This window comes from Corvus moneduloides, chromosome 5 (genome assembly GCF_009650955.1).
Source record: "Corvus moneduloides isolate bCorMon1 chromosome 5, bCorMon1.pri, whole genome shotgun sequence".
In the NCBI taxonomy this organism is placed as follows: domain Eukaryota; kingdom Metazoa; phylum Chordata; class Aves; order Passeriformes; family Corvidae; genus Corvus; species Corvus moneduloides.
The window spans coordinates 47,036,164-47,055,765 of record NC_045480.1 but is presented as its reverse complement, the minus strand read 5'-3'; the positions used below and the strand labels follow the sequence as shown (position 1 = coordinate 47,055,765).

The 19,602-nt window shown below is 46.3% G+C and overlaps 3 protein-coding genes and 1 non-coding gene across 8 annotated transcripts in view; 2 read left to right on the top strand and 2 right to left on the bottom strand.

Annotated features, from left to right (window-relative positions):
- SH3D19 (SH3 domain containing 19) overlaps positions 1-9,059 on the top strand; it is an 82,207-nt gene extending 73,148 nt beyond the window's left edge. For all 5 annotated transcript variants that reach the window (XM_032109558.1, XM_032109559.1, XM_032109560.1 and 2 more), the window contains 6 exons: positions 712-770; positions 2,357-2,544; positions 2,811-2,863; positions 3,360-3,546; positions 4,518-4,615; positions 5,910-9,059. In XM_032109558.1, coding sequence (XP_031965449.1) covers positions 712-770; positions 2,357-2,544; positions 2,811-2,863; positions 3,360-3,546; positions 4,518-4,615; positions 5,910-6,026 — 702 coding nt within the window. In that variant the 3' untranslated portion in view covers positions 6,027-9,059. The remainder of the gene's footprint in view (positions 1-711; positions 771-2,356; positions 2,545-2,810; positions 2,864-3,359; positions 3,547-4,517; positions 4,616-5,909) is intronic.
- Positions 9,060-11,042: 1,983 nt separating this feature from the next.
- On the bottom strand, positions 11,043-14,644 carry RPS3A (ribosomal protein S3A). Its single transcript, XM_032109561.1, has 6 exons — positions 14,509-14,644; positions 14,149-14,252; positions 12,834-13,021; positions 12,452-12,660; positions 11,786-11,895; positions 11,043-11,206 (listed from the first exon to the last, which is right to left on the bottom strand). Exons 1-6 carry the CDS (start codon positions 14,568-14,570, stop codon positions 11,085-11,087), a joined length of 795 nt encoding a protein of 264 aa, XP_031965452.1. The 5' UTR covers positions 14,571-14,644; the 3' UTR covers positions 11,043-11,084.
- Positions 11,471-11,540, bottom strand: LOC116444883. The gene has a single exon (XR_004240571.1). It is a non-coding gene; the product is annotated as a small nucleolar RNA SNORD73 (small nucleolar RNA).
- A 1,972-nt stretch (positions 14,645-16,616) lies between the features above and the next one.
- Positions 16,617-17,655, top strand: LOC116444289 (ribonuclease CL2-like). Its single transcript, XM_032109562.1, has 2 exons — positions 16,617-16,721; positions 17,117-17,655. The coding sequence occupies exon 2, from the start codon at positions 17,123-17,125 to the stop codon at positions 17,555-17,557; it is 435 nt and encodes a 144-aa protein (XP_031965453.1). The 5' UTR covers positions 16,617-16,721; positions 17,117-17,122; the 3' UTR covers positions 17,558-17,655.
- The last annotated feature ends 1,947 nt before the right edge of the window (positions 17,656-19,602 follow it).

Below are 19,602 nucleotides of genomic sequence, written 5' to 3'. Positions count from 1 at the left end.
GGCATTGTGATTTCCTCCAGTGCTTCACATAAGCTAATGGAACATTCTTGTTCATTTTATGGGAACTGGCTGATGTAATAGTGAGCTGTAACCCAAAGCTCCTCACCAGGGCCTCTAGGCTTGTAGTCTTGTACATCTCACAGATCATCCTTCATGTCACACCAAAAATCCAGTTGAAATCCTCCTATGGTAAAGGACTTGAATGTTGTCTGTTTGATATATCTGTATATTGATTTTCTAAGTTGTATTTCTCCAATTCAAGTGAGAGTTGTGAGATGTGTTTTTGTTTGGAGAGCAGCTGGCTACCTACCAAAGCACAAAAGGGATAAGTGTAAACAGTAGTTTTGTCTATTGTGGTATACTGTGCTAGTAAATAATTGAGAATAATTACCAGTTGAGAATTGGGATCTAAGTGCAACAACATGTAGTAGCATCTAGTCACGTATTCTGTCGATCCGTCATGCCACAAGTAGAAACAATAAACCAGCTTCATAAAACAAAACATTAAATATTGCTCCTTGTTTGCATAAGATTAAAAAATGAGAAAACAGGCATAAATTTACATTAATGTGGTCATATATCAGAGCATGCCAACAATTACAGAGTGTGACACATCTGAAAAACTGGTAATTCTAACCAGTTTCAAGTTTATTGTGGTTAGTTGCCATGAGATTGAAATGGAAGATTTAACTTATTTTATTGTCTTATTAGATTGATGTTCCAGAAGAAGCCACCAGGAAAAAAATACCCTCTTCATCACGATGTATTAAGTGAGTCAGATAAATCTTTTTTTTTTCTCATGTTGATTTACAAGGAATTTAAAAGAAAGATTAACTTTGAAGCAGGGGCTCTCTGCACTGAGGTTGATAGGGTTAACAATTTATTCACCAAAATATATTGTAAAGATTAAAATATATGTTTTAAAAACCTGAATGTTTATTATGTTTTATTAAGACTCATATTTAGGTAAAAAAAGCCTACTTTCATGAAAACTGGTTCCAGAAACCATGAACCAATCTGATTAACTTCAGCAGCATTGTACACTCCTCTCTTTGCTCCTGACCTTGCTGCTTTCTTCCAGTGTCCTCACAAGATGGAACATGGTAGGGCTCCTACTCATTTGAAAGAACAAGATACAATGGGACAGAATATAGAGGTACTTTAAGGAAAGAAATCTGTCTGCCCTGAAAGTGTGCAGCTGTATGGGTAAATCTAAAGTTCCACAGTTTGAATTATGAAATCAATTGCCACCACTTTCATTTTCAAACAACTTGTACTAATATTTGTGGGCAAGAAATTATTTTTCATGCTATTTATTTCACAGTGGTGCTTATTGGATTTTGTTATCATTTATTCCAGGAATTAAAGTAAATTCAGGCAGAGGCAGGAGCAACTAGTGTCAGTTGTTCATTCAGTTGTTCTTTAGATGAATCTTGGTTTGTTAGGAACAAAACTTTATTTTAAAAAGCTGCTTCTGCAGCTAAGAAAGAAACAGAAAGTTCTATCTCTGTCCTGAAAGACACATCTTTGCAAAGATACTGAGTGGGGGACAGGGGTGGGAATCAAACTTCTTACTTTGGTTGCGTGCTATGCATATATAAAAAGAATTAAATCCTATTACTGCTTTTTTCCAGCATGGAATTTCTGAGAAACAAAAAAATTTCTTAATTTCTTAAATTAAATGTATTAGGTTCCTAAATAATGAAATCTATTTTAAGTTGGGGGAAAAATAATTAGGTTTTTTTCAGTACTGTACCAAAGTATATAAAATCTTATCAGATGCATTGATGTTTCTTTCTTTGATAGATAAACTATTTCCCCTATGTATAATCTTATAGGGATGGATTTTACAGAATAAAGTATGCTAAAGCAGATAAAAACTAGCTTCTTCCTATGAAACCTCCATGTATTTGGGACAAACATACAATATCCACCCCCACCCGTGTTTGATTGAATCTAAGTGGGATGCTAGCTCGAAAAACAATCAAACTGTTAACAAAAGTGTATCAGGACACTTGCTTGGATATAGGTAAAGATGTTAAATTGGACAGGCAAGCCAGAAACAAGGGGCTTTATTGTTGCTTGGAAGGGAAGTGGAGTCTTCTGCAAAATATTCTAACAGCCAGGAATTGGGATGCTGGAACTGCATCTGGCTCCTCCAGGCTCTGTACTCATTCTCCTCAGAAAGCAGAGAGGAGAACCAGGGCTGCCCCCCAGTTTTCCACCTGTTCTATCTTCAGTGCATCCTTTTATCATTTTAATTAATATATCAATCCATATATTACGCACAATTCTGTCATATTATTAAGTGGACAGTAATAAAGAAGCAAAGTAATTTTCTCTTTTGTTTGTGCAGAGGTCCAAGATGTGTAGCACGATTTGAATACATTGGAGATCAGAAAGATGAGCTCAGTTTTTCAGAAGGTGAAACTATTATCCTGAAAAAATATGTAAATGAAGAGTGGGCCAAAGGAGAGCTCAGAGGCACATCTGGAATTTTCCCCTTGAACTTTGTGGAAGTAATTGAAGATCTGCCTGGAACAGGTATGAATATGTTTGCAAAAATCTTCAAGAGCATAGTTATGTACTTAATGTAAATAGGCAGCATACAGGAGAAAATTCCAAAAGGACAATGAATGCAGAAAGGAGGTAAAAAGAGAGGGAAGACCAATCAAAAAAAAAAAAAAATTAACAGTAGGACTTCTTAAAAGATATTCTTAATAATGACTTCAAATATCTAAAATCTCTGTCATTAGTAACATTCTGAATAGGACACTGCTCCTATTCTAAGTTGTGCTTTACTTATGTAGGTACAGAAACAGCACTGAAGAATAAGGTGGAGATTTCGTCTTCCCTTCCTCAGGTAATAAAACTTTATAGGTGATGGCCAGAATTTCTGTATAGATTTATTTGAGACTATTATAATGTGAGAGTAACTGCAGAACAAGACACAGCTCCCACAGCACACAATGCTGCATGGTCACAGCCTCAATTCTGACACTTGGCCTAAGCTGATTGAATTCAGAGCTTCTGACAAATTAACATTAGTAAATTGTTATCCTTTGTGCTGAAGGAAATTCTTGTTAGCTCTATTTTAAGTATTGCTGCAGTGATCTAATTTTGAATTTATTAATCCTTTCCCCTGCCACCAGAGATAAAAAGGAATGTGGCCGAGCCTAGATGAAATTCTGTGGTGGTAATTGCTGAAATGCCATTCTAGTCTACATCTGCAGCAGCGCTATTGTATGGGAGAGTGTCAGGACACCCATGTGCTGTACAGCTGCTTTCAGCAGCACCCATCAGTTTGTGGGCTCCATTCACACTTCTAAAATTAATGCATCTTCTGTTCACTTGAATAGAACAACAGACGCTCAGTAGAGTGGTGTGAAGCGCTTCATGATTTTACAGCAGAAACCAAAGATGATCTATCCTTCAAAAAGGGAGACTACATCCACATACTGGAACAAGTAGATTTGGAGTGGTATAGAGGAAGACTGAATGGAAAGGAAGGGATTTTCCCAGCAGTTTTTGTTCAGACCTGCTCAGGTACAGTGCTCCTACCAGATGGCAATTCTTTATTCCTTGTGTTGTGCCAGTCATGACAGAGTTGTGGAAGAACACAACTATTCCACTTCTGGAGAAAAGGAGACTCAGAGGTGACCTTACCACTCTCTACAACTACCTGAAAGGTGGCTATAGTCAGATGGGGGTTGGTCTCTTTCTCCAGGCAGCAACTGACAGAACAAGAGGACACAGCCTCAAGCTGCACCAAGGGAAATTTAGATTGGATGTTAGGAAGAGGTTTTTTACTGAAAGAGTGATAAAGTTCTGGAACTGTCTGCCCGGGGAGGTGGTGGAGTCACCGCCCCTGGATGTGTTTAAAAGAAGATTGTATGTGGCACCCAGTGCCATGGTTTAGTTGAGGTGGCATTAGGGCATGGGTTGGACTCGGTGATCTTGAAGGTCTCTCCCAGCCCGGTGATTCTGTGATCAACAAGTCACACACCACCACAGTCTTCAATATTCTAAACCTAAACTTAAGTTTTGAACCGACTTCTCTAATAATGGCAATATAATGTTCTAGTCAGTAAGTAATCTGTGAGGTGACACAGATTCTGGGATGTTTTCAAGGGTGGTTTGGGCACAGGTGAAACAGGGCAATTGAGCCACCTTTAGGAATAATTCAGGGGTACTGATGCTGCTTCATCTTCGAGCAGAAAGAGGAAAAGTCAGCTTTTATTACGTAACACCATTGGGAAGTTCAAGTTAATGAGGTTTAAATTTAGTGCTCTTACAAGCAGATCTGTGAGACTGTGTTTAATACTATAAAATGAACTGGTGGCAGTGGAGTTTTTTATTCCAGCAGGACAGTGAATTTGTTAGAGCAGTAGCAATAACGTTTGGACAACTTGTAGCGCAATAGTGGGGAGAAAACATGAGAATGACAGGAAACTTCTCCAGAAACAGAGATTTATTTCACTCCAATGCAAGTAATTTCTCTTGTCCATGTTCTGTAGCCAGGGTAGAGCAGTCACAGCCTGGAGGAGGGAAGAAAGGAAAAGCCAAAGCTCTTTATGATTTTCATGGAGAAAATGAAGATGAGCTTTCTTTCAAAGTAAGTACACCTCTCTTAGACCAATTTCCAAGAGGCCTTGTGTTCCTAATGAGTGCTAAAAAATAAGATTCATCCACTGTGAAAACAGGCTTTAGACAAGAAGAATGAAGCACATAGAATATGCATAGATATTAACATATTTGATAAGTGGTCTCTCTAAAAAACGTTTTTGCCCTTACCACTCCTGTTTCCTATCAGCAAAAATTGTCATTAAGGACACGGAGAAGAGGTCAGGAGTTGCAGAATTCTTGACTTCTCTGATCCCGTAAACATGGCAAGATAAGCAAACCTCATTTTGCAGTACATTCAGTTGTTGATTGGCTGATATGGTGAAGGGAGCCTCTTTTTGTACTAGAAGGACAGCACTGAGTAGGAGGTAATAGTGAGAGAGCCAGTGCTACAGCAGCCAGGCCTCTAAGGGAAACCTGGTACAGCAACATCTTGAACTGGCAACACAGTACAGAGTTGCCATGGGAACAAGGGGAAAATTAAATACGTGCTGGATGCCCAGATCATCTTAAGCATGAACAAGAAACAGAGTGCCCTTGATACTCAAAGTCATGATTTAGGTAACCATGTTCTCAAAAGCAAATTTCTGAGAAACAGTAGACTTTCACAGGAGGTGAAACACACAGTGTTTTCTCTTCTAAAACTAGCAAAATAGTTTCAGCATTAGCAGCTTGCAATGCTGAAAGGACAGACGATTCTTTAAAGCAGAAAAGGGGAGTAGAGGTACTGGAAGAAAGGCCAGTACTTCAGATGAAGGGTGTGGCATGGGACTGTGAGAACAAAAACCAGGACCAAACACAGGAGCTGCAGTTTAAATGGCCACACTGAGCTCTTACATTGCTTTTCTGTTTTCTGGGAAACTTTCCAGGTGTTAGAAAATACTGGGACTAAATTTAAAAAAAAGATAATTCTTTCCAGTGTTTTAAGAAAACAAACCCTCAAAACACTCACAAATAAGCAGAAAAGCAGGGGGCCCATGAGCCAGCTCTTAACATACCTGGAGAGCCAAAGCAATGTGAGAAGTTATCCAGCAGTGCTCTTTTGTCCCTCCAAAGGTAGTGATTTTTCAACATAGACAAGTATTTGGCCTAGAAGAGGCTTCAGCTGGTTTTGGCAAACAGTCTCCAAGAGGTGTAACCAACAGAAGAGACTGGCCACGTCTTACTTCTTTTCTCTTTGATTGATAATAATTGCTTCTAAATAAGATGAGCTCTGCATGCATTAACATTGCTCAGTAACATTGCACAGTAAGCTGTACTGACTCACATTACTCCTTCTCTTTCAGGCAGGTGACATGATAACAGAGCTGGAATCTGTAGATGAGGACTGGATGAGTGGAGAGATACTAGGAAAGTCTGGGATATTTCCCAAGAACTTTGTTCAGATTTTAAAAACACCATGAAGTGTTGCCTTTGTACTACTCCCTGTGTGTGGGAGAGAATGTTTTCTACCCTAAAGGCACAGCAAAGACATCAACATGTGTTGATTATCAATGTTTTGCACTACTTTTTCTAGACAGTCATAGTAGTATCTTGAAGTCAAATAAGAAAATTTGAGTCTTTGGTGACAGTGTATGTAGTCATGTTTCATGAATGCTCAGAGAGCAAAACAAGCAGGCTTTTTAGCCATTTCCAACTAGGGAAATACTGTGGTGCGACACCATTTTAACTTATATAGCATTCTAGTATGTTTACTCTCTGGTATTACGTTTATCATGCACAAAGTCTGCATATCATAAGCTGCTTTGGCCTTCTTTGAAAACTTCTTAAGATCCAAACTTTAAAAATTGTTTTAATATATAATTACAGCACTCAGTATGTAGATGAAGTTTGATATTCAGGTTTCATTACTGCTTGAGTTCCACATTAGCAGTAGAATCCACTTGTTTTATGACTTAGAGGGTAAGAAAAATAACTGGTATTTCATAGTAGAAAGGTATCAAATCTAATACTGGTAAGAGGGAAAATGGAGAAATAAATCCTTGTGTAGTATCCTTCTATTCTTAGCCCAAGCTGCTCATACAGCAAGATCACAGAAGTAAAATGTTGCCTTTTAATGAATTCTGTTTAAATTCACCTGAATCATCTTAGACCTTCCTCGCTTTCCCCAAATACTTTACAAATACAGGTTTAGATTTTTCCTACTGCCCACTGTTCTCCGAGCACCATCATACCCTTCTTTCCCAGCTGAAGTTAGCGACAGACAGTGTTTATTGAGCTTTCTCAGATCCCAGCCATGCAGTAGCTGTACTATTCCAACTATTTGCCCCTCCACTCCCCTCATGGAAGTGGAAAGCCAGTGTTCACTCAGTCTACGTTTTATTTGTCACTCAAGCACTGGAACATACTTCAGTAACACTATTCCTATCCTTAACATGAAGGATATTATACAGCCTTGGGTTTAGCTTTCAGCAGACGTGGGATTAGTTTCCAGTTTGTTGCCACATACCAAATCTACTGAGCACCCTCATAAATGGTCTGTCAAGGCCTTAAGGAAAACATGCCTGGCAAGAGGTTCCTCCAAGCAGCTCTAACCAAGGCACTTGGTAAAAAGCAGCAGGGTAGCTTGACTGACAAACTAAGATGGACATGATCGAGGTAGTTTCACATTATAGGAACTTCTAGTAGTCAATTCCTTTTTGTAACACTTGGCTTCTGACAAAATAGTTAACTAGCATCCTGAGTAACTGCTAATTCCACCAGACTGGAATAGAAAAAATTATGCTGCAGTTGGTTCTTTCACTGCTGCCAGTATTCCACCCCTTCTGCTCTGTATCACCAAAAGGAACCAGTAGGCTGAGGAGTCACTACTCCAGAGAGCTGCAGGTCATTGGATATCAAGATACCCTCAACAAGACTTTCCTTCATGGGTGTGGCAATTCAGGTTGCAGAAGGGCCAACAGTTGGAGGTGGATGGAGACTGGAAACCAGAACCATCGTGATGGACCTTGAGATAGTTTTGACTTAGTCATGTCCCTGCCAACTTGACTGGTGTGAGCTCTGAGCACCACAGCAACAAGTACCTGCTGCCATGAGGCATTGGGGTGCGCCTGAACTGGGGCCTAAGAAGGCTGGGGAGGGTGGCCCTGCCCTCCCCCTGCCCTGGTGACCATCACAGCAGGCAGAAACAGGCATAGCCAGAACTGCAGGCCTCTCCCCAGCAAGGAATGGGCATCCAGTCCCAGTGGCAGACTGGAGCTCACCTGTAGCAAGTGTGAGGAACCTGCAGTGCAGACATGAGGGCCTTGGCACCACTCACTCAGCAGTCACTGCTTAGGCTGGAGAACCGGCACAGACAGACACAGCCCCCCTGCTTTGTGGTCTGTTGTGTATTTAAACTACACCAGTACCATTCACACAACTGGGGATGAAGACCACACAGTGTTAATGAGTTGAGAACTGGACTTCTGCTTCCATTAAGGGATTAACATGATAACAATTCTGAATTATGTGCCGTTCTAGAAGGATGGAAATGCAACAGTGTGTACAGCTGTTACTCGGTTTTAGCATCCCCAGCAAGCCTGTCCGGAACTCCTGTGGAATCACATGAAGTCCACAGCCAAGGACAATCCTTCCCACTCTCCAAGTTTTCCTGTTAAGAGATTCTAAAGCTTCTTGTTTATTCCAAAAAACACAGTGATCTCCAAGAGAAATCCAAGGAATAGCCAGGTCCTTCAAAGACATACCGCACACGTTGTAGGGGTAGATGAGGCTGAAGTGTATGATGTTTACTTCCTGTTCGTCTGGCAGTTTTCTAAGGTTTTGATACAAGTCTCAGAAGTAGAACTGATCTTTTTATAATTTTTTTTCAATTTCCTCTTCCCCATTTTTATAACTGTGTATTGACCAGTTGTTTTTGTAACTTCACTGAATGTTTAAAGTCAGTGCTTGTCCATAGACAAGACCACTCTGCTGTAGGTCATCTCCTCCCTGTGCGGCAGGGCAGGAGTAGCAGCAAGGCCTTTTACTCAGAGCACCGAGTGCCATCTAAGGGCTGCTCGCAGGGCTGCAGGCAGCTGCAACGGCGTCTCTAAAAACGCTGAAGCAAGGGAGAACGGCTCGGCTTTTACAGGACAGGATTTTCCTAAGATAAGGCCCTACACCACCATGAGACTGAATACAGATCACAGCATGAAATTCCTAAGGTGTACAAAAAGCCGAGAATGAGGTGGAGTGCAAATCTTAACTGCAATGTAGTACCAAATTTCAGCTGTAACCTTGAAATCCAGCTAGATCTCCATGCATTAGAATAAAAGCCTCACTTACCGAAATATTTTGTTTGACCCGTCCTCTGGAAATATCTTCAGGAAGATGTCTTTGTTCTGTGTATAATTAACAGTGTCCTAAATAAACCTTTGTTAAGTCCAGTAAGTTTGTTATGGTACCTCTGTAAATTAAGAATGTATTTAACCAATAAAATTTTTATAATTAAGTCATGAGGGCATTTTAATTGTCTTGTGCTGTGGAAAGCTGAGCTTTCCACTTGACAGTCTTATGGATCTCATTCTGCTTATATATTTAAGCCAGCTGCAAAGTAACACCCCACCCCCAGACAAATACAAATAATAACCAAATAAATATTGCACCCTTTTACACGTAGTCCAAACCCCTCAGAGAATCTGGATGACTTTAACGTGGTTTATTCAAGCCTTTGGATGTGGGTATGCTTCACACTCACCACCTACAGAATGTATGGCCTTGGCTACCTGCAGCAACAAGCTGTCACGGCAGGGTGTCACACACACTGTGGTTCTCACTGTAACAACATTTTGACAAGACATGGGCTGATCCTGCACTAATTTAGGTGTGCTCTGCTGACTGCTGCTTTCACACACCATGATTTTTCAGCTGGTATTTGTTGAGAGAATACAGAGGATACACAGTATTTTCCTTCCTCCTTTTCTCCCATCTGCAATCACATTACAAACCCTATATTTACCCAGAACCCCTGCACGGCAATGCACTCTTCCAAATGACAAAGTTAAAAGCCTGAAAAAACCCCCAAGTTCTTGTTCTTTCCCCAAGTCCTCTTGGACCAACCTTTTTGCAACATACAGTCCTCAGACATGTAAGTAACAAGGTAAAAGAGCTTCAAAAATGTGGCTCTGTGGGATTCCTGGAGGCAGATGACACCTGCCTCAGCAGCACAGATGGAAAGAGCAAAGCAACACGATTCCTTCCCCCTCTTCCAAGGTTCTGAGTGTTGAGCACTCACTACACTTCCTTCACTACACAAACTGGAAAAAGCAGAACATATTAAAACTTTAACTTGGAATCACAACACAAAATTGCATCACCTGCAGTGTTCTGAAGTAAGTTCAAAACCATTCTTCTCATTTTGCCTATTACTTGGTCCAAACCAGAATTATCAACTAGGAAAATGTGAAAGTCCCCAACAGGGAACAGTACAGCCCTCATGGGCAGCAGGGCCCCTCTCCTCTTCCCCAGTAGCTTTGTTGGAAGAGTAACATTTCAGTATTTTCCTTTATTTCTTGTCCTAAGCTCTGTGACAACCAACTGCAAGAGCCACCACTCTCAGTGAGCTCCCCATTTTGCTCTCAGGTTTTAAATCACTAACTCATCAACAATTTAATAGGACTAAGTTTAGGTTTGTTGCCATATTCTAAACACATTGATAACACAGAAAACTCATTTTAGCCAGAAAAAACACTCTTCTATTTTTAAGCCAACATAAGTTGAACAAGAAGCAAAAATGCTGTTAGATAATGGAAAAGTCTTAAAATTACTCAGCAAAACATTTAAGTGTGCTTTGTTTTCAGAACACAGACCATTGCTTTTTTACAGAACTTCCCCCCCCCCCGAAGTTTCATAGGTTCTCCATGATTACTGTCACCCCTCAGTTCTGACAGCTTAAAATCCAACACCCAATTCCACTGCTCGAGCACATTCTGCATTTCTGCACTCCTCAAAACCAATGCTGCTTCCATCATTGTAATTACACCATCTTTAAACACCTTCTGACCAGCAGAGACACCTGTCCCATTAGAGGGTGTATTACATTACCACCAAGAAATTTAAACATAGACACATAATTCTGAAGTAAGTAGTCTGGATAAATCCCTAAGACTTTGCAATAGTACCAAATTCTGACACAGGTTTCCCTGTGCAATTTCTGCCTTCCCTGTACTCTCTGAGGCACCTCTCACCAATACAACCTCTGCACACATACACAGGGTTTTTTTGGTGAGGATAAAATTACTGGGAAAAACCATCATAGAGAATCCACAAAAAGCACAACCCGCCTCCTTCCTCCACCCATCCCCACATCACAAGTGAAGTACACAAGTACTTTTATTTATTTTTTTTTTAACCAAGACCATAGGTTTACCTTATTAAAAACCCATCCACACATCTAGTACCAATATTGTCCAGTAGCAATACAGGCAACCAAGCATTAGTTCTGTATATTAAAACCTTTTATTTTCCACCAGTTTTTAGTTTCACACGGACTCTTGCACGGGCGGCTCATATCCATCAGCTCGCTCTACCTTAGTGCCTGCCTCGTCCCCAGAGGGCTTTCCAGCACCACCACCTTCGCCATGCAGCTCCATCAGCTTGCCCACTAAAAAGAAGCAGTGATGGAAAGAGTGAGACATGGACCTGTTTAAACAGTTTTAAATTACTCAATTACTCATCATACACAAATGAAACCACCAGAACATCTTCTGTACGCAGGAGCAAGTCCACTGCAGACAGCTCATGCACAGAGATGTCGCTGCAGTGACAGTCAGCTAGAAACAAGCAGTGAAATAAGGCTACATAATGAAACTGAAAACTACACTTTTTTCTAAAAAGATCTGGACTCAAGAACCTACTGCTGCACGGGAATGTCAGAAAAAGGGGAAATGGAATCATTCCACATCATCTGGGACCGAAACATTTTGTCATCATTCATTCCCAAAGCAAAGTTTTTACATATTCAGCAGCAGTTCCAGGTGAGAATTCAAGAAGCTCCCAAATGAACACTCACTGCTTGGGTTTCTATCCTGGAAGTCACACAGCAGGACAAGGACACACTGTTCCCTTCTACAAATACTTAGGGTCATTGATGCTGCTGTAATATCTTTATCCAAAAGCAAACATATTTGAAGTATGTATCCTTTCCACACCCTCCTCCAAGTGTCTGCAGTAACTGACTTACATTCAAACTTGGGCTTCTTGAGCATCTTCACCTTGCGGACATAGACATCGTGCAGAGGGTAAATGGACTGACAGGCCTTCTCAATGTCCTTGCCAATGCTGTCTGGGATCCTGAGACATCACAGAGCACCACAATGTTAAAAGCTCTGCCTGCTTCTTCAGCAGCAACACAGCTAAATATTCTACAAAAGTTTACATCATCACTTTGACAGTTTTCCTCAAGTACATTTAGATTCTAAGCCACTTCCCTTGTGAAGTTAGAAGGGACAAAGCACAAGTGTGCCCATTTTGAGAGCAAATCTGCAAACTTTTGGAAGCAATCAGCACCCTTTGGTAAACTCTTCTACCAGAAGAGCTCAGAGCATTCACAACCCCAACCGATCAGAATTACAACTTTAGTCTGCAGGAATGGGAACCACAAATTCTCTGGAGAGTGACTTTACAGTTATGCAAACATGACATAGGATTCAGGTCAGACAGGATGCAGACACTAAGAGAAGCCATTTGCAGAAAAGGGCAATTGCCTTTTCCACAGGAGGGGCTCCTTGCCTGGTCTCTGACAAACAGCTTGTGATGCACCAGCACTCCTCAAGCACTCAGCAACAACCAACCCCCAAAAGACGATTTAAACTGCAGGAGAGAAAAAGAGAACACAGCCAAAGCTTACAGCTTATTGACAACTTCCTTCAGGTCATTGGTCTGCACCTCCCGGGTCATGATTTCCATCATTTTCTTGCGGATCTGCCGGACCTGCTGGTGCTGGGCATAGGAGGTCTTGCGGATTTGGTTATTGCGCTTCTTGGTGAAGCCCACACAGAAGAGGCGCAGCAGGTACCCATCTGTGGTTTTGACATCCACGTGGGCTTCAATCATTGTCTGAAAGAGCAAGCACTGAACATTTACCACCCACCCAGCAGTCAGGCTGCCCAACCCCATGCACCCGACGCTGTTGATGTCTGATGCAGCTTCAAACACGGCTTTGCCAAGCACCAGCAGCTCCCTCCCTCCCTGAAGGCACCGGCAGCAGGCAGACCTTGTTCCTGACACACCTGCCATTTTTTGACCATGGAGCACATTTTGTCCCGTGTCAGGTCCATCCCATGGAAGTTGGTCAGACAATTTTTGCCCTGAACGTCCTCAGTGATCAGTTTAAATTTGCGGAAGGCGACCTCATCGTTCTGCAGATCAGCCAGGCTCACTTCAAACACACGGCCCTTCAGCCCATCAGAAGCAATTTCTGTGTGATGGAACAGAACAGAACACCTTTTATGAACATTAGAAGCACATTCTTCAAATCAGATCCTGAATTCCTGCTGGAATCCTGTTTTCTGATGCTTTCTAATGGTGATCACAGAGCCAGCAAGGCTGGGAATGCCTCCCTTTGGGAGGAAACTTTTTAAGGTAATAGTATCAGGTATGGGATATGGAACAGCAGCATACAGCACATTCTACCACGTGTAATAATTTGGTTTGTTTCAAGCATAAAGGGGTTGCAGAGTATTTGGAAATTATGAGCAGTAATGAAAAAACTAAACATAAAAAGCCACAAGTGCTCAGCAGAGATGAAGCAGCAGTGAACACCCCAGTACAAACACTTCACAGCTCCTCCTCCAACAAGGAACCATTTTAACAACACTGGCTGGTTCACACTTCGTTTTGCAGTGGCTCCTCATTTTATTTGTTTCACATGTTGAGTTCAAATTAACAATCACTGTCCTAACTCTGAGTGCAACCAGCACAGTATCATAAAACTATTTAGCCATTCTGCACAGCTAAGCTTCCAAAAACAGGGTTACCTCTATCCAGACACCCCTGCATTCCTAACAGACATTTCCTCTTCCTAACGTGTGCCAGATCATATTAAACTGAATTAACCCACCAGTGATACATCAGTGCTCACATTAAATCAGCAATTCCAGCTCTAATCATTACCCAAAATCTTTAAGAAATTTCAGTGTTTTGATGTGCTGGTCGTTATCACCCTATCAGGACTAAGGTCTCCTGTGGCACTCTCCCACATCTCCCCCTGTGACAGAACTACTGCTTAATTAACTTTTCTCAACTCGCCAGGTACCACAAGAGGAGCTCATTAGAAACTTCAGGCCCTTCCTTCCATGGTTTGGCATTTTTGTACAAACAAGGGTCTAGTGTATGAACTTCCCTGAAGCTCATTTATTTAAGCAACTCAGGTCAACTCAAAAAAACCCCACTCAAATCATCCAACTTTTTTAGTTTCCAGGTTCGTAACAGTACAAGCAAAACCTATATGTCAGCAGTTTTTCATCCAAGAAGTTCTTTAACCGCTTGGAGCTAGCACATGGAGCAAACACAGCCCCTTCTACTGCACCAACCCCAACTACTCACTAGTTCCTTGAGTCCTGGTGACAAGCGTCTTCCCGATGTTTCGGATATTGAACATCGCCGGAGCTTTGACATCGTACCAGTCCTTCTTGGAGAAAGGGTCGACCCTTAAACCAAATGAAGAAGATTTTTTTACCGACTTTCCCAGGCCAAACCGGGCTGCAGAAAGACCTTCCTCTCCCAATGCCCGCCGCTGCTCCCGCCCCGCCAGGCCCACGCCCGCACGGCTGACGCCATGACAGCATCGGCCCTGCTCCGGCCGGGCCGCCGCCGCCATCCGCCCCTCATCCCCGGCATCCCGCCGCCGCGGCGCCCCGCCCGGCGCCCCCGGGCACCGCCCGCCCGTGCCCCGGCGGCCCTCACACTTTCTTCTTGGCGCCCTTCTTGCCGCCCTTGGTGAGGCGCTTGTTCTTCCCGACCGCCATCGTCCGGCCCGCGCCGCGGAAAGGGCGGGGCGCGCCCGCTCCCGCGAGAATATACGAGACCGGCGCTCGCGCGAGACCTGCGAGAACGGGGCCGCCCCCAGCGCCGGGAGCGGGGGGGGCCCGCCCGGGACGTACCACGGCTGGACGGAACCAACGACACGGGGGGGCGGGGGGAGCGCTCGGCACAGCCCGTGCCCGTGAGCGCCCCCGGCTGGAGCCGTGCGGAGCGCAGCGCTGGGAATGCGGAGGGCCGAGGGGGCCGCTGGCCGGGCCGGCACAGCCGCAGGGACGGGGTTCGCTGCGCCAACTGTGCCCGGGAGAAAGGCAGGTGCCACCTCCTGCCCTTTCTGATGTCTTCAAGCCGAATTATCTGTCCCCAGGCTGAATCTTGTCACTTCTGGTAAACGTAACTGATGTCGTCTGCTTTCTTCTACAATGGAAGTTGCTTCATAAAGAAAAGAACTTTGTACTTCAAGCATCGCGTAAGAGTATGTCATACAAATAAATACGCATCGGTGGGCGGGGAATGTGCATTAGACAGGCGGGCTGATGTAAATTTTACTGTATAAAAGATGTCACTTTTTACCCCATGGTGTGTTTGATTTGTCAAACCTCCACCTTGCATCCCACGCAGAATAAACAGTCTCCTTTCTAAACTATGCTCTGTGTTTAGAGAGCTCCTAAAATCGGCACCTTTCCCAGGCCATGGGGCACCGAGGGGACAGCCAGAAGCTGTTGGTCTTGGCTGCCCCAAATGCCTCGGCCGATGGCTCCTGTCCCCACCGCACAGGGCAGGAGGAGGCTCTGCTCAGGCCCCCTGCGTGGGCAGGGATGGGACATGGAGAAGCAGTGCCCAGGACAGCACCAGGCAGCTGGGACTCCCCAGGGACAAGAGGTGACCACAGGCTGTGGCTCACCAGTGAACCTCACACCCACCTCTGGCAAGGGTATGCCTGAGGCTCTGCCAGGTGGGATGGAATCCAGCACAGGTACCTGTACTATGCCAGCTGGAGACAGCCCATTGCCACGAATCCGGGCTTGTTCCCCATCCTGTGGACACCATCCCGTTTCCACCCACACCAGGACAGTGGAAAGCAGAGTGTGTCCAAGGGGTCATGATGAGAGTCCCCATTCTCCTTCCATGGCCAGCAGGAGCAGGGGGTCAGCAAGGGGGCTGTGCTGACCTTCCATGTCTGCAAGGTTTTGCTAGGTGCCTGAGCTGTTCCCACTGTATGGGCTGTGCACCTTTGAGGAGGATTTTTTCAGAGGCTGTAGAAATGCCACCAGAGCCCAGGGCAGGACCTTCTGCACCTTCACTGTGACCAATCTTGGAATTGTTACAGCTCTTTTGGGAAAGGTGCTGCCCAAGACCTCATTCTCTGTTTGCCACTTCCCATCACAGTCTCTCTGATGTCTTTGAAGAGGAGGATGGAGACCACTTGCAGCCACTCGTGACAGCCTCTCCTGGGCACTGCATGCCTCTCCCTCTGGAGGAGACATGCTTTCCTTGGGGCTCCATTATGGTGACCATGAGACAGGAGTATTTGATGGGCTCAGGCTGGTTCCTGGCTCTTTGCTTGTCTCTGCATCAGTGGAGTAGCTGGGAGCCTGGGAGGTAGCAGCGAAGAAAAATGCATCCTGGCACTTCCCAGGGGTATGAATTTGCCTGCAAGGGGACACAGGGAAAAGGAACACATAGGTCCCTTAGCACTGCAGCACAACCATGGGCATGCCACATCTTCCAAGAGTTGTAGGAACATGTGTCAGCTGTCCCAGAGGTGACGGTGACATCCTGCTCCCCACCAGGGAACCAGGTATCTTGCCCTGCCACCCAAAGGGACCCAAGTATCCTGCCTTTCATGGGACAGGTGGCCAAGGCCAGAGTGGGCAGGGGCCACGCAAGGGGATGCACACAGACAGTCACGTGGTTCGTTAATGACTACCTAATGACCTTGAGGGGCCATGAGGGTGAGTGGGGCCTCCTGGACAACTGGCTCCCCAGACATCCACTGGACCTTGCTCTTTACCCTGCCCCTCCTCCTGGATCCTTGCCCATTGGGCACAGCTGGGGCCAGTATAAAAGAAGTGCAGAGGAGTGGGAGGGATCCTGGAGACCCTGAGGCCATAAGGGAAACTGAGGCGCGCGCACAGGTGCGGGTGAGGGGTGCATAGGGGACCAGAATGTTTGTGGGAGGGGTCTGTTAGGAACCCAAGCATCCAGTGGGGAAGGGAGGCTGTGTATGGCACCTGGGTGTCAGGGTACGGGGTGGATCTATAGGGGAGCCATGGGACTGGTGAGCAGGTATGGGGGGTTCCATAGGGGACTGAGGATTCTGGGGAGTGCATGACTGCAGGGGACCCATGCATCCAGGTGAGATCCACAGACAGCCCAGTTGTCCAGAGATGAGCCCCCACGCACTGGGAGGGGATTTGTATGGGACCCAGGTGTTTGGGAGGTGGAATTTGTAGAATAACCAAGCATCCAGGGTGGGATTTCCGGTCGGGGGCCCAGAAGTCCAGATGGCCCTAACCCCACCTTTCCCCAGGTGTCCATGGCGGGCTGGGTGCTGTGCATGACCCTGGTGCTGGCAGCACTGGCAGGGGCGGCGGGCGAGACCCGCTACGAGAAGTTCCTGCGGCAGCACGTGGACTACCCCCGGACATCCACGCTGGCGGCGCACCGCTACTGCGAGACCATGCTGGCGCGGCGGCGGGTGACGGCCCCGGGCAGGCCCTGCAAGCCCTCCAACACCTTCGTGCACGCCCCGGCCGCCGCCCTGGTGGCCGCCTGCTCCCAGGCGCCCGATGCCACGGGGTTCCAGAGCACCCCGAGCGCCGTGAGCCTCACGGCCTGCCGCCTGCGCGGCGGGGACACGCGGCCGCCCTGCGCCTACCGGGCCCGCCAGCTGCAGCAGCAGCACGTGCGCGTGGCCTGCCAGGCCGGGCTGCCCGTGCACCTCGCGGGCACCTACGCGGCGCCGCAGTGAGGCCCGGCCTGGCGGCGTTGCGGAGCCGCGGCGCGGGGGCGGGTTCTCCCTCCCGCCAAGGGCTCTGTTAGTGCTGGCAATAAAGGAGGTGGCAGAGGCCTGGGCTCCAGCATCAGCTTCTGGGGGGACCCTGCAATCATACCCCTCTCTGGGTGCCCCTGAGCCCCTTGGGTGACCCCAACCAAGTCCACCTTGATCTGTTCAAGGTGGACTTGGCCCCCATGTGCTTTATAAATCCCTGGGTTTTCCCAGCCTCCTGGATGTTCCATAGCCCCCTAGGGTGTCTCTGACTTCTCCTGCGCCCTCTCCCCTTTCTTGAGTGTCCCACAACTCCCATGGGTGCCCCATAACCGCCACCACCCTCCCACCCAAGGCGCCCTGATCTCCCGGATGTGCACCCAGCCCTCTCTCCAGTATCCTGACCCTTTGGGTGTCACATTGCTTTCCTGGATGCCCTGTAACTCCCACAGGGTTTCCCAACATCCCACATGCCTCATAACCCCCTGGGTACCCCCAAATTCCCCCATGTCTGCCCCATAAACTGTCAGATGCCCTGTCTCCCACATGCCTCTGACCCCATCTGTGACCTCTCTGGGGATGAAGCTGCTCCCCCTTGGGACCCCCACAGGACTGAGCCCTGGCTGGGGCCACACAGAGCCCTGAACCACCATCCCACAGACACTGAGCACAACACACACACACACACAATGCGCAAAACATGTAGCCACACTCAATACAAAACATACAACACTCACATGCCTGCTCCTAGCACAGCACACAGCACGAGCACACACAGGACACGTACACAAGCACGTACACGCAATATGCACACACATACAGAAGTTATGGTCCTGAGTCTCGAGGGGATTTTACATATTTCAGCTTGTGTTTGTCACCTCTTGTCCTTCATTCTCCCCATCAGTACTTACCAGTATACTTATAAGCTCCCCCTGTCTGAGCCTTCTCTTCTCCAGGCTGAATAGTCCCTGCTCTCTCAGCTTCTCCTCTGATCAGACATGCTCCAGTCCCTTCATCATCATCAACTCCTTGTGGGACTCTCTCCAGTATGTCCATGTCTCTCATGTACTGGGGAGTCCACCACTGGACCCAGCACACCAGGTGTGTCTCAGTGCTGAGCAGAGGAGCAGGATCACCTCCCTCCACGTGCTGGCAGCATTCTGCCTAATGCAGCCCAGTAGGCTGGGGGACCCCTTTGCTCTGGTCCTATTGCTGTGGGAGCCCATAGAAGTCCCAAGGGACTGCTGACAGCCAGGTGCTGTGCTGCTGCAAAAAGGCAGCCCAAGTGCATCCAGAAATTGTAGCTGAGAGGAAAAGGAGTGCAGAAAATGGTCTTCCTGATCCTTTTCCTCCCTCTTCAAGATACCTCCTGCTCGTGTGCCTTAAGTAACTCAGGCGCTCCTTTTCTGAAATTCACGTGAAAGGCATTTTGAGGGCCATCCATGGACTGGTGAGCTCTACCTCTCAGTACTGGCCTAGTGCACTACTCTCTGTGCACTGTGGGGTAATTAGGGTATTTCAAAGGTATTTGGGGCATTCCTGGCCCGGCAACTTACAGCAGACTCACTTCTCCACCCTGCTCACTCCTGGCCATGGGAGAAGCTGACTGGCTCAGGAGGGAATACCTGGGGTCTCTGCAAGTACAAGGGTTTGATCTCTGCTTCTTGCTACCTTCATTCTTCAGGGCTTGGAGGAGGATTCCATCTCTCCACTTGTTCTCTGGTAGCTGAGATCATCCTGGCAGTGACAGAGAAAAATACTGTCACTGATTTACCCCACAAGCTTTGCACTACAGGCTCTGAAGTGCATGGGTAGAGGTAGCACCCATCCTGGGGAGACAGCTCTGAGCTGCAGTCCCAGAGCAGCAATACCATTTCTAGGATGCCCAGCATGCTGTGGCTACCTGAGTCTGCTGGAAAGTCTGGATGATTCCTGGCATCTCCGATTGGATGGCAGGGCAGCTCAACCCCTTCAGCACATCCCATCCCATGATTGCACTGTTGGTTCACTCCTCTGCTGTGTTTTCC